Here is a 14,034-nt window from a genome sequence, read left to right as displayed (position 1 = left end):
ATTGGCACTTTGATTGGAATGAATCAACTAAAATAAATCTTCAGCTAGTCTACTCTAGAGAAGTGTAGAACACCGAGCCAAAATCCGTAATGAAAATAGGGACAGCCGGGCGCAGTGGCTCACGCCTGTAATCCCAGCACTTTGGGAGGCCGAGGCAGGGGTATCACGAGGTCAGGAGATGGAGACCATCCTGGCTAACACAGTGAAACCCTATCTCTACTAAAAATACAAAAAATTAGCCGGGCATGGTGGTGGCAGGCGCCTGTAGTCCCAGCTACTCGGGAGGCTGAGGCAGGAGAATGGCCTGAACCCAGGAGGCAGAGCTTGCAGTGAGCCGAGATTGTGTCACTGTACTCCAGCCTGGGCGACAGAGCGAGACTCCATCTCAAAAAAAAGAAAAAAAAAAAAGAAAAAAAAAGAAAACAGGGACATAACAGCAGAGATAATTGGGAGTTAGGAATTTTAGAAAAATTCTAAGTTTATTTCTATGTTAATAGATTTGAAAATCTCCTTAAAATGAGATAATGTGAAGGAAAAGAGAAACAGAACTGTCTCAAGAAGCAGCAAGAAATATGAAAGAAACAGGAAAATTATCAAAGAATTACCTTCAAAGAGAGAGCTGGAGCCAGGGAATTATAAAGTGAATTTCCTAAATTTTCAAAGGATTAATAATTCCTGTGCTATATATACTATTTCAGAGCAGAGAAAATATTAAAATATAGAAAACCTTGATTTTTATAGAGCTAGAATTACCTTGCCACCAAAATCTGGTAAAGTCCAGCCATATGTATAAGTATCATTTATGACATGAATATATATGAAAAATGTTAGAGAAATAATAGCAAATGAAATCTAACTAATATTAAAATAATGTCATGATAACTGAATTTTCTTCATTCCAGGAATATAAAAAGTTCAACATTAGGAAATCATGAACAATATTAATCATATCAGTAGGTAACATTAGCAAAGATTATTTCAGTTGGTGCTGAAAAGCATTCAATAAAGTTTAATATGTATTGATGCTTTATAAGATCAAGTAACATATTGGAAATCAGAGTTTCCTTAATGTTAAAAAGAACATCTCTCAAGCCAACAGCCAACATCTAACTTCATGACGTCAGAAGGATTTTTACTGTAGAAATTGAACTTGTATTTCTCACGAATGTTCCTAAGTGCATTTGTCTGGTGAAAGAGTCCATGGCTTAATGAAGGTAGATTATTGAAGCGCTCTGTGACTCAATATACATTAAGGTACTGAGTGAACACTAGGGCTGTCCTTTCACAAAGTCAAGACAAGACTTACCATGATCACGTTCATGTTGTCACTCACATTGGTCCGTATCTTCTCACCATTTCAATGTCAACAAAAAGAAACGGGTCGTTCATTTTAGAAAGGAGAAGACAAAATTATCCCTATGTCTGACTGACTTGCTTACCACCTGAAGAGAACCAACTGAAAAATTAGTAGGACCGTCAGGAGAACCCAGTAAGATGGCAGCAACTATTTAGAAAATCTAGCGGAAGAAAAATTCACATTCGTAATACCGACAAAACAAGCTTCATGAGGAATAAACTCACCAATAAACACGTAGGCTCTGTATGAAGATGTCTATAAATAGTAAAAGTCTTGCGTAAGTTGAGAATCAGATCATGTTCCTGTATTAAAATGTTAATACTATAAAGATATCAATTCCCCTATTGAAAATTAGTTTTAAGTTTAATGCAAGCCTAACAAAAATTCCAAAGAAACATTTTGTTGAGAATGGAACTTAATGTTTTAACATTGCATCTGGAGGAACATCAGATAACGAAACAGTTTATGAAGGCACAGTGATTAAAACATGGTATTGGTGAAAAAATGCACAGATCAATAGAGCAGAGATCACAAACAAACAAAAGGAGGCGTGAGCATTTGGCGTATGACACAAGTCATGGGAAAGGGAGAAGTTTAAACAAAATGATGCTTAGATAATTGCCTAACCATTTAGCAAAAAATAAATTAAATTCTTGCGTCATGCTGGGTACCAAATTGAATTGAGTGTTCAATAATCTTGCTATGAAACATGGTAAGTATAATTTGAGAGGCAGACACTATAAAGAAAAAGATCTTTAGATGAGATGATCTAGAAATTTCTGGTATGGCTAAAAAATTATAAATATAAGCATAAGATAAACATAACCATAAATATGACATAAACACAAACATAAACATACCATAAATAAAAATATCATAAATATAACATAAATGAAACTGAAAGGCAAGTGACAGACTGGGACACATATTTGATAGACTGAAGTTTAATATTCTTTATATACCAAGAAGTCTCTCAAATCACCACAGAACAGAAAACAAACACCAACAGATGGAAAATGTACAAATGACAAGGATGAGCAGAAGAAATACAAATGACTGATAAACCCATGCAAGTTTCTCTATTATTATTATCTCTATTAAGTAAATGCAATTTAAAATTCAGCATATTATCTTCCATCTATCAAATTAACAAAGTTAAAAAAGGGTGAAAGTGTACTCTGATGGTGAAAGGCTGGGAGTGTGGGCACACTTGAACACTGTAGTTAGGAGTATATAAATCCATACAATTTTTCCAGAGAGCAATTTGTGCACATCAGAGGTCTTAAAATGTACATACTCCTTGTCAAGGAATTCTTTTTCTAGGAGCTTATAATAAAGATGAATTTAAACAAGTGCAGAAAACACTTGGATAGGAGTTTTTAAAACTCCTCTACCCTATAAGTTGTTTTAAAAAATAATGTTGATGGCTGGGTCTGGTGGCTCACGCCAGGAATCCCTGTACTTTGGGAGGCCGAGGTGGGAGGATTGCTTGAGGCCAGGAGTTGGAGACCAGCCTAGGCAACATAGGGAGACCCTGTCTCTGCAGAAAATAAAAATAATAATATTGAAAAACCGCAAAACTAAATGTTCATCATATCTTGTGATACATTTATAAAATTGAATATCATATTGCCATTAGGAAGGAAGAGTATTATAGAAGTATATATTTTGACCTTGTAAAGATTTTCATGGTACGTCATTAGGTTAAAAAACAAGGTACAGGCCAGGCACAGTGGCTCACACCTGTAATCCCAGCACTTTGGGAGGATGAAGTGGGAGGATTGCTTGAGTTCAGGAGTTTGAGACCAACCTGGGCCACATGGCCAGAACTCGTCTCTACAAAAATAAAATAAATAAAAAAAACATAGAAAAATTAGCTCAGTGTGGTGGCATGCCTGTAATCCCAGCTACAGGAGGCTAATAGGGGAGGATCATTTGAGCCCAGGAGGTCGAGGCTGCAGTGAGCCATGATTGCGCCACTGCACTCCACCCTGGGTGACAGAGTGAGACTTCTCCCCTCACTTGTGCCCCCCATCCACAAAACAAGTTACAAGTTTGTATCTTGTGAGTCCATAATTTTGGTTAAAAAATTATATATATAAAGAAAATATTCAAGAGGACATATACCAAATGCTTATCAAATAACTAGTTATTTTTGAGAATCAGAATTTAAGACAATATTAATTTTTAAAAATATTTGCTTATATTTTTCTAAATGTTGATAATGAACCTATATCACTTGCATAATTAAATATTTATTAGAAAAGATAGAACGTGACCTTCAAGGAAGAGACAGAATTTGAGCTGGGCCTAAATGAGAAATAATATTTAGAAAGATGATTTCAGATATGACCAATTTAGCATGTATATTAACCTGTTTAACGTTACTCTTTATTAGATACATTTTATCAGCATAATAAAAAACAGCTTGCTTCTTTATGAAATCCTAAGCAATTCTAAAACACTGGTTCAACAAATAATAATCACTGGCTGTTTGAGAAGAGTCAAGTAAATCATTTGAGATAACAAGTTTAAAGTGATGCTCCAAAGATACCCTTGGATTGATATTTGATACCGTTGTCATTGGATATCCTGTATGTGAACATTTCTGCTTGAAATGCTGACCTATTAATTTTCCAGACATCTGTCACAGTCTTCAAATAAAACGTCAGTCCACTCTTTGCTCATTCATAATCTTGTTCTTTTAAAAAATGTACTGCCCATGTCTCTGATGACTCTCAAGTTCTTAGAATATTTGATTAACCAGAAAACCCTATTCCCTAATGGAGCTGAACAAATATCTTCCCTTTTGCTCCCTTTCCCTGGAATTTTCTGTCCGTCCCCTCCTCTGTTCCTTCCTGGCTCCCTCTGTGACCTCTCCACCTCTCCAACCCTGCCCTCTTCTTTGCCTTCATTCCTTTATTTTGTTTTTGGTCACTTTCCCTTCTTTTCTTCTTCTTTCTTCCTTCTCTCTCTTTGTTCACTCTCATACTGTCATGTTTCCCCTCCTTCTCTTGTTTCCTCTTCCTTTGCTGTTCTACTTTCTTTCTGTCTCTTTTCCACTCTTCTAATCCCCACGCATGACAGGTCTATGACACACAGCTGGAGAATGTGGAGGCCTTTGAGGGCCTGTCTGACTTTTGTAACACCTTCAAGCTGTACCGGGGCAAGACGCAGGAGGAGACAGAAGATCCATCTGTCATTGGCGAATTTAAGGTAAATCCTCAAGGACATGTCCCTAACCCAGGTGGGCCTAAGACTATGGTGTTGGAGCAATAAGTGAAGGGGAGGGGTCATACCTGCAGTGGTGACCCTGGTGCTGATAATGGTGACTACGTGGGTAATGGAGGTAGTGATGGTGATGCCGTTGATGCAGAATCTGACTGTGGTGATGGGATGGTGTTGGGCTTGGTGACCTCAGTGGTGGTGACTCTGGTAGAGATGAGAGTGGTGGTCATGATGGTGATTGTGTCGGTGACAATTGTATTTGTTTTTAGTTTGTTTTCATGCTGCTGATAAAGACACACCCAAGACTGGGAAGAAAAAGAGGTTTAATTGAACTTAGAGTTCCACATGGCTGGCAAGGCCTCAGAATCATGGCGGGAGGTGCAAGGCAGTTCGTATATGGCAGCAGCAAGAGAAAATGAGAAAGAAGCAAAAGCAGAATCCCCTGATAAACCCATCAGATCTTGTGAGACGTATTCACCATCACGAGAATAGCATGGGAAAGACTGGCCCCCATGATTCAATTACCTCGTCCTGGGTCCCTCCCACAACACGTGGGATCTGGGAGATATAATTCAAGTTGAGGTTTGGGTGGGGACGCAGCCAAACCATATCATTCCACCCCTGGTCCCTCCAAATCTCATGTTCTCACATTTTAAAACCAATTATGCCTTCCTAAGAGTCCCCTAAAGTTAACTCATTTCAGCATTAACCCAAAAGTCCACAGTCCAAAGTCTCATCTGAGACAAGGCAAGTCCCTTCCACCTATGAGCCTGTAATATCAAAAGTAAGCTAGTTACTTCATAGATACAGTGGGGGTGAAGGTATTGGGTAAATACAACCATTCCAAATGGGAGAAATTGGCCCAAACCAAAAGGTTACAGGGCCCATGCAAGTCCAAAATCCAGCGGGACAGTCAAATTTTAAAGCTCCAAAATGATCTCCTTTGACTCCAGGTCTCACATCTAGGTCATGCTGATGCAAAAGGTAAGTTCCCATGGTCTTGGGCAGCTCTGCCCCTGTGGCTTTGCAGGGTACAGCCTCCCTTCTGGCTACTTTCATGGGCTGGTGTTGAGTGTCCGAGGCTTTTCCAAGTTCACGGTACAAGCTGTTGGTGGATCTACCATTCTAGGGTCTGGAGGAAGGTGGCCCTCTTCTCACAGCTCTATTAGGCAGTGCCCCAGATATGGGGCATCAGAGCCCCCACATTTCCCTTCTGCATTGTGCTAGCAGAGGTTCTCCATAAGGGCCCCACCCCTGCAGCAAACTTTTGCCTGGGCATCCAGGTGTTTCCATACATCTTCTGAAATCTGGGCAGAGGTTCCCAAACCTCAATTCTTGACTTTCATGCACCCACAGGCTCAATACCATGTGGAAGCTGCCAAGGCTTGGGGATTCCACCCTCTGAAGGCACAGCCCAAGCTGTACATTGGCCCCTTTCAGCAGCTGGGACACAGGGCACCAAATCCCTAGGCTGCACATAGCATGGGGACCCTGGGCCTGGCCCACAAAACCACTTTTTCCTCCTGGGCCTCTGGGCCTGTGATGGGAGGGGCTGCTGTGAAGATCTCTGACGTGGCCTGGAGACATTTTCCCCATGGTCTTGGGGATTAACATTAGGCTCCTTGCTACTTGTGCAAATTTCTGCAACTGGCTTGAATTTCTTCTAAAAAAATTGGGTTTTTCTTTTCTGCTACATCATCAGGCTGCAAATTTTCTGAACTTTTATGCTCTGTTTTCCTTTTAAAACAGAATACTTTTAACAGCACCTAAGTCAACTTTTGAATGCTTTGCTGCTTAGAAATTTCTTCTGCCAGATACCCTAAATCATCTCTCCCCAGTTCAAAGTTCCACAAATTTCTAGGGCAGGGGCAAAATGCCACCAGTCTCTTTGCTAAAACATAACAAGAGTCACTTTTGCCCCAGTTCCCAACAAGTTCCCCATCCCTATCTGAGACCACCTCAGCCTGGATTTTATTGTCCATATTGCTAGTAGCATTTTGGGCAAAGCCATTCAATAAGTCTCTAGGAAGTTACATAGTTTCCTACATTTTCCCATCTTCTTCTGAGCCCTCTAAACTGTTCCAGCCTCTGCCTGTTAGCCAGTTCCAAAGTTGCTTCCACATTTTTGGGTATCTTTTCAGCAACACCCCACTCCTGGTACCAATTTACTATATTAGTCTGTTTTCACACTGCTGATGAAGACATACCCAAGACTGGGAAGAAAAAGAGGTTTAATTGAACTTACAGTTAATTAAAGTTCCACATGGCTGGCAAGGCCTCAGAATCATGGCAGGAGGTGAAAGGCAGTTCTTACATGGTGGTGGCAAGAGAAAATGAGGAAGAAGCAAAAGCGGAAACATCTGATAAACCCATCAGATCTCATGAGACTTATTCACTATCACAAGAATAGCATGGGAAAGACTGGCCCCATGATTCAATTACCTCCTTCTGGGTCCCTCCCACAACATGTGGGAATTCTGGGATATACAATTCAAGTTGAGATTTGGGTGGGGACACAGCCGAACCATATCAACAATGATGATAAAAATGAAAATTCACCCTTTCTTCTTTTCAGGGCCTCTTCAAAATTTATCCCCTCCCAGAAGACCCAGCCATCCCCATGCCCCCAAGACAGTTCCACCAGCTGGCCGCGCAGGGACCCCAGGAGTGCTTGGTCCGTATCTACATTGTCCGAGCATTTGGCCTGCAGCCCAAGGACCCCAATGGGAAGGTAACTTTCCTAGAGCCCTCACTTCCCCTAGAGTAGCAGGCTGAGGTACAAGTGGCCTGTAGAACCTGGACACAAACTCTGCCTCAGGAAGTCCATAGTAGGTTGGGAAACAGACAAACACACAAAACCGAGAGGTGCCTGGATGGAGTTGTGTTAAGGACCAAGTGCTCTAGAAGGTCAGGGAAGGCCAATGTCAGTACAGAACTTTGGGAAAATGGGGAAGGCTTCCTGGAAGGAATAGGACTCTTAGGATAGATGAGATTTTGATAGGCCGGGAGGGAGAAGAAAATAGTGTTTTAAGAGGGGCCAAAAGCATAGACAAAGATTTGAAAGAAAATTGCTTAATGTGTGTCTAGAACAAGAATAAAGCATAAAGATAAGTAAGACTGAAGGTATAGGTTGAGACTTTCAATGGTGAATGGAGAGGAGTGATGGGGGAGAGGAACAGGCTTAGTGACTGCTCTGCCTAGTCATGGTGGAGCCCCAGGCAAAAGGGAATGCTGGTAACACTCACCCTGTCTTTATTTAAAATTTTGATATTTTGTTCATCACATACTATTGACATTGATTTTAATTTTTAAAATATTTCATTAAAATACTGTTGATCTTGATAACTATTTTGGCTCCTCCTTACATTTTGTGCCCAAGGTAAGTGCCTGAGCTGTCTGCCCCTAGTCATTGTTTGAGATGGAGAGGGGATATTTGAAGGAGGAAAGGAGTCTGGAGTTATGGGGAGATGGCAGGGGTGGGAGGCAGAGTAATGTTGGGAAGAGAAAGAGGAAAGAAGAGAGGCATGGGTGGGGCCTGATTTGCCTTTAGAGGCATGAGGCTAGGGTCCCCTTTTGTCTCCTGAGGCAGGTTTAGGCCTAGCCTGTGTCCTTCAGGTGGTGGGTGGAGGCCTGTTGTCCCACCCTGTAGCCCCACCTTTCAAGGGGCAGAATGGAGCAGTTCTTAGCGTAGGCACCACTGATGGCCTCCAATATGTGGTCATGGCTGGCGGGTTGGTTTATATGCTTGAAGCCTTCTTGATGCCAGACTAACTCTGGGTAATCTGCAGCCCCAGCTGCTGGGCCACTGGCTGAGGGGTGCTGCTGCTTCCAGGAAGCATGGGGGGAGACCTCCCTGGGCTAGCCTAGGCTGACATAGGCTAACTCCCCTCTCCCTTTCCACATACTTAAACAAAGGTCACAGAGAGCTCTCTTGTCGTGTGTGTAATGCATGCAGACTGTTGTGTTTCTGATAAGGGCCCGGCCTCTCCCAATGGAGCAGTAGATTGGGAGTGTGAAGGACTCAGGTGCCCCATTCCCACGGCTGGAGCCAAGGCCAGAAGCCCATATCAGGGGCCAAGTGGAGTGGTGTGGTATGTGGGAGGGGGCCCTGTCCTGGCAGGACACAGCCCACATCTGAACTTCCTGATGGCTGCTCCCTCATCCCATCCAGAGGCAAGGCACTCATGAAGCCCCAAAGACAGGTTGGGGAAATGATTTCACAGAAGTGTTTTGTCTCCTTCTCCAGTGTGATCCTTACATCAAGATCTCCATAGGGAAGAAATCAGTGAGTGACCAGGATAACTACATCCCCTGCACGTTGGAGCCTGTGTTTGGAAAGTAAATTGGGGCATCTTGGGTCTTGGGGTGGAGGAGCAAGACAGGATAACCCACAGTCTAGTATGGGAGATATGACTGGCACTGTGAAGTCCCTGTCTCCTGGAGCAAAACTGTATTCCTTAAATCTTTCATGTCTGTGGGGGCATAGCGTCAGCTAGCCCTTCTTCAGCTGCCAAAGACTTGATCCCAGCAGAAGCTCCTAGTTAAACACTGAACAATTACCTCTAAGATCAGAAATCTACATGGCTTGAGCTCAGGAGTTTGAGACCAGTCTGGACAACATAGCAAGACCCCATCTCTACAAAAAATAAAAAACATAGCCAGGCATGGTAGTGCACGCCTGTGGTTCCAGATACTTGGGAGGCTGAGGTGGGAGGATCCCTTGAGCCTATGAGTTTGAGCTTATAGTGATCTGTGATCAAACTACTGCACTCCAGCCTGGGTGACAGAGCAAACCCTGTCTCAAAAAAAAAGTAGAAATCTGTATGTAAACTCAGAAGATGCATTTGCTAATTCTTTTTTTTTTTAAAGATAAACTTATGCTTTGGAATAATTTTAGATTTACTAAACAGTTACAGAAATAGTGCATAATTTCTACATACCCCTTACTCAATTTCCCCCACTGGTAACATCTTACCTAACCATGGGACATTTGTCAAAATGAAGAAATCATCACTGGTGCATTACGATTAACCAAACTCTAGACTTTTTCAAAAGATTTAGTCAGTTTTCCTACTAATACCCTTTTACTAATGTCTCAGGACCCATCTGTTATACAACATTGCATTTAGTAATTAATTCTCTGTAAGTGTCCCACATATGTCTGTAGCAAGAGCTAGGGAAGAATGTAGACCCAAGATAGTAAAATGATTCCTGAAATCTAAGAACAAGGAAAGGAAAAATGAATGCCCATTGCATGGGAGTATTTCCTAGGCATCCTGAATTGCTATTTGGATGTGAGCTTGTTTAGGCCAGAGAGGGGAGGATGCAGAGGGAGGGTGGCAGCTATTTCTCTTGCACCTGCAGGAGAAGACACCTACTGTTCTGATGTTATCAAGTCACATATGGTACTTATAAACTGGGGTCTGTTGAGTTAGTTGTGGTCACTCACCCTGCAGTGAGGACCCAGTCTCCTTGGGGAAATGCAGCTTTTGAAGGTGAACCAGCCCTGGCCAGTGATGAGCCTCCACCAAGCGGGGATTGGAGGGAAGTGGTAGGTGGGAGAGAGGAACTCCGTATGAGTTCCAGGAGCTGACAAGCTCCAGGGGTTGGCGCCAGGCCTCAGGCTAATGCTCATGGGGCAGTGGGCAGGGCCTGTTCCACAGTGGGTAGGGGCATGTCAGGGTTCAGGGAAGATAGGGGAGCCAGTGCAGGAACACAGCCCTCCCATGCCTGTTTTCCCATCTCCCACCAATCCTGGGCAAGCTGGTCTGCCTGGTGCTTCAAGCCTCCTTCAGATCACAACGGAAACCCTTCCATTCTATAACCCATGTGTCAGACAAACACAACGCACGAGGTGGAATCAAAGCACAACTTGGTTTTTGTCAGCATGGATTCCATGGCGTTACCTTCTCCTTTCCCCTGTGGAAACTGACAGGCAGGTGACTTTTCTGCTCACACAGCCCAGCCACTTTAACTCACGAACCCACAGTCTCAGGCCGTAACCCACTGCCCGTTTCTATGGAATCCCGAGCTCCCTGATGGCTCCAGGAGTGTGTCCCCACTTTGGGTGCAGCTGTGTGTGTGTGTGTATGTGTGTGTGTGTGCGTGTGCATGTGTGTATGGATGTATGTGTGTATATGTGTGCATATGTGCACGTGTGTGTGTGTGTCTGTGTCCGTGTATGTGTGGTGTGTGTGTATATATGTGTGCATGTGTATATGTGTGTAGGTGTGTGTGTGTAAGTGTGTCTGTGTGTGTCTGTGTCTGTGTGTGGCATGTATTGTGTGTGTGTATGTGTATGTGTCTCTGTGTCCATGTGTCCATGTATATGTGGTGTGCGTATATGTATACGTGTGTGTATGTGTATTTGTGTGTATATGTGTGCGTGTATGTGCTTGTGTATTTGTGTGTGTATGTGTGTGTCCATGTGTGTATGTGTATGGTGCGTATATGTGCATTTGTGTGTATGTGTGTGTAGGTCTGTGTATGTGTGTGTTTGTGTCCGTGAATGTGTGTGTATGTGTGTGTATGTATGTGTGTATGTGTATATTTGTGGTGTATATGTGTGCACATATGTGCATGTGTGTATTTGTGTGTGTGTGTGTGTGTGTGTCTGTGTCCATGTGTCTGCATATGTGTGTGGAGTGTGTATATGTGCGTGTGTGTGTGTGTGTGTGCATGTGTGTGTGTGTGTGTGTGTGTGTGTGTGTGTGTGTGGTGTAGGGAAGGAGGGGCCCTGCCTTCCTCCTTTCCCAGTCCAGTGTTTCTCCCTTCCTGCTCTGGCTGGCCTCTGAGGTTCTGACTCCTGCAGTGTCTGGGCTAGGGAGAGGGCCCTTCTCATGTGCCCACCACTGCTGTCTTCCGGATACTCTCTGAACCACAGATGTTGAAAGCCGACTTATTTTCCTGTGTGTGCTTTCCAGAGGTTCCCCAGAGAGCCCCCCGTGAGCCCTCCCACTGCACTTTCTAGACATGGCAGATGCTGCGTCCCTTTAGCTGCTGTCCCCGGCCTCTGGTTCTCAGATGGTCCACTCCACAATCTCTTGCTGCTCCAACCCTTTGGGGGTCCACAGGGCAGGATTCAGAGCAGTTCCAGTCTGGCCTCATAGTGGCCTCTTCTCCTCCCAGGAAATCCTTGCGTTCCTTGCCCAGGCATGGGCCAGAGTGCACCTCCTCCCAAATGTGGCCCTTGCCCTCCTTCTCCATGCCACAAGTTGCTTACGTTTCCCTGAGCATGCACCAGGTGCCAGGCTTGTGTCTCCCACCTGCAGGGAGCTCATTTTAGGGGGAGAAGGGAGAATGCCTCTGCCTTTGATGCCCATGGTAGATGGGGGTCTCAGATACAGCAAGAGCTCTCGCCAGAGAAATCTTTTCACCAATTCTCCCTCATCCCATCCCAGAAGTGGGTGTGAAGAGTCCAAAAAGCAGGCCCCAGGCCGTGTCTTCGGTAAATTCCAAAGCTCTGCCCCCTGGCTCTGGAGTTTCACATCTCTTGCATCTGTTGTTTCCTGGTGTCATGGTCAAAGCTTCAGTTTTAATGTGCATTTCCAATTCATTATTTCAGTCTGTGTTCCATCAGGCAGGCACCTGCCTTATGCCCAGCACAGTTTATTTGGGAAAGTCCTGTCCCCCCTCTCCCTACACACACACTCAGACAGGCCCAGTACAGCAGTGCTGTGGGTAGTTGTGCCTGTAAGAGCTATAGGGGGCCCAAGGAAGGAAGACTCCCTGGGGTAGTTCCGAGCTCTTGACCTGCCCTGCCTCTCCCTTGGGTGCCCCATGTTGGGTGACATTGGGAATCTGCCTCTCCTGCAGGATGTTTGAGCTGACCTGCACTCTGCCTCTGGAGAAGGACCTGAAGGTCACTCTCTACGACTATGACCTCCTCTCCAAGGATGAAAAGATTGGTGAGACGGTCATCGACCTGGAGAACAGGCTGCTGTCCAAGTTTGCGGCTCGCTGTGGACTCCCGCAGACCTACTGTGTGTACGTGGATGGGGGCTGGCTGCTTCTCTGACAACACAGCACCCCTGTCTACTGAGCACTTACTGTGTGCCAGCCCTGGGCTCAGCACTTCCTAGGCATCCTCTCACTGAGTCCAATAGCAGTCCCATCCCCACTCCACAGATGAAGAAACTGAGGCCCAGAGATGTTATTGCTTCTAAGTGGTGGAATTAGGATTTGAACCAAGAACCTGGCTCATCACATTGTTATAATCCAGTTATCTGTAATGCACACAGAAGGCCTAGAGAGGGCTAGGCACCTGGAAAGGAAGAGAGGGAAGGAAGGCAGGAAAGAAGCAGAGGAGACAGATGGGAGGACATGTGTGCTGCAGCTGGGCCCAAAGGGGAATTTTGTGATGTTTTATGTCAGGGGAACGCATGTGAGGACAGCACCCCTCTTCCCGCCGTCTCGAGTCTTGTCTGGGTCTGATCCTCTAACTCTGGAAATTGAAAATATTTAAGTTGCAATTCCATACTTAAACGAGTCCTTTTCTCTCTGAGTCTCCATTTCTCCATCTGTAAAATGGGATAACCTATCATGGTGAGCGATCAGATGGGACACCCACTGTAAAAGCAAGGGCTGGGCAATGCTGTGCATGGGGGTACACTGGTCCCTGCATGCCCCTCTGCCCTCATGAGTCTCCTTGAAGCATCTCATCTAAGTCTTGTGCTTGGTCCTCAGCTCTGGACCGAACCAGTGGCGGGACCAGCTCCGCCCCTCCCAGCTCCTCCACCTCTTCTGCCAGCAGCGCAGAGTCAAGGCTCCTGTGTACCGGACAGACCGTGTGATGTTTCAGGATAAAGAATACTCCATTGAAGAAATAGGTGAGCTGCCACATGACCCCAAACCATGGTGGGTCCTCGCTGTATCCCTTCCTCTCTCATGAGACCCTCTGCTACCATAAAGGACCCAAGCGGACATAACCCATATCAGCAGACTATGGGGATGGGCCTTGCCAGGGCAGCACAGATGGGCTCCACTTGCACTTGGTACTTTGAGCACCAGTACTGACCTGTGATGCCGCTGTGAAAAGTAGAGGTCAGGGCACGGTCAGGGTCAGAGTGCAGTCCAAGGCCCAGTTGGGGCCCATCTGAGGGCAAGCTCAGAGGTGAGTCTGAAGCCAGTGTCAGGGTTAGAGTTAGGCTCAGTCTTTCTGGCATTGGCTGGTCTGACTCTGGTTGGAGTCTAGGGTACAGTCCACTTCTCAGAAACGGTTTTCTACTTGAATTGCACCAGCCTGGCAGCTTGACCCTGATGGTACCTTCCAAGCTCCCCACTCATAGCCCATGCAGCGAAAGGATCCCAAGGCAGGCAGGCCTGGTAGTGCCCCCACACTGCCCTGGGTCCTGCCCAGCACTGCTGGCTGAGAATCCCGCCACATGCTCTCCGTGTGTCTGAGATGCCCGCAGGCCTGCATCACCCACTCAGAGCAGCTCAGACTCCCC

General features: G+C 45.1%; 1 protein-coding gene across 34 annotated transcripts in view; it reads left to right on the top strand.

Annotated features, from left to right (window-relative positions):
* The window catches only part of DYSF (dysferlin), a 232,292-nt gene that overhangs the window by 197,662 nt on the left and 20,596 nt on the right, over window positions 1-14,034 (top strand). For all 34 annotated transcript variants that reach the window (XM_028832409.2, XM_028832404.2, XM_028832406.2 and 31 more), the window contains 5 exons: window positions 4,445-4,573; window positions 7,161-7,316; window positions 8,832-8,923; window positions 12,401-12,571; window positions 13,271-13,413. In XM_028832409.2, the coding sequence (XP_028688242.2) occupies window positions 4,445-4,573; window positions 7,161-7,316; window positions 8,832-8,923; window positions 12,401-12,571; window positions 13,271-13,413 (691 nt within the window). The remainder of the gene's footprint in view (window positions 1-4,444; window positions 4,574-7,160; window positions 7,317-8,831; window positions 8,924-12,400; window positions 12,572-13,270; window positions 13,414-14,034) is intronic.

The sequence above is a fragment of the Macaca mulatta genome, chromosome 13, assembly GCF_049350105.2.
Source record: "Macaca mulatta isolate MMU2019108-1 chromosome 13, T2T-MMU8v2.0, whole genome shotgun sequence".
Lineage (NCBI taxonomy): Eukaryota > Metazoa > Chordata > Mammalia > Primates > Cercopithecidae > Macaca > Macaca mulatta.
Note: the sequence above shows the minus strand (reverse complement) of the source record. Positions and strands in the feature narration are given on the sequence as shown.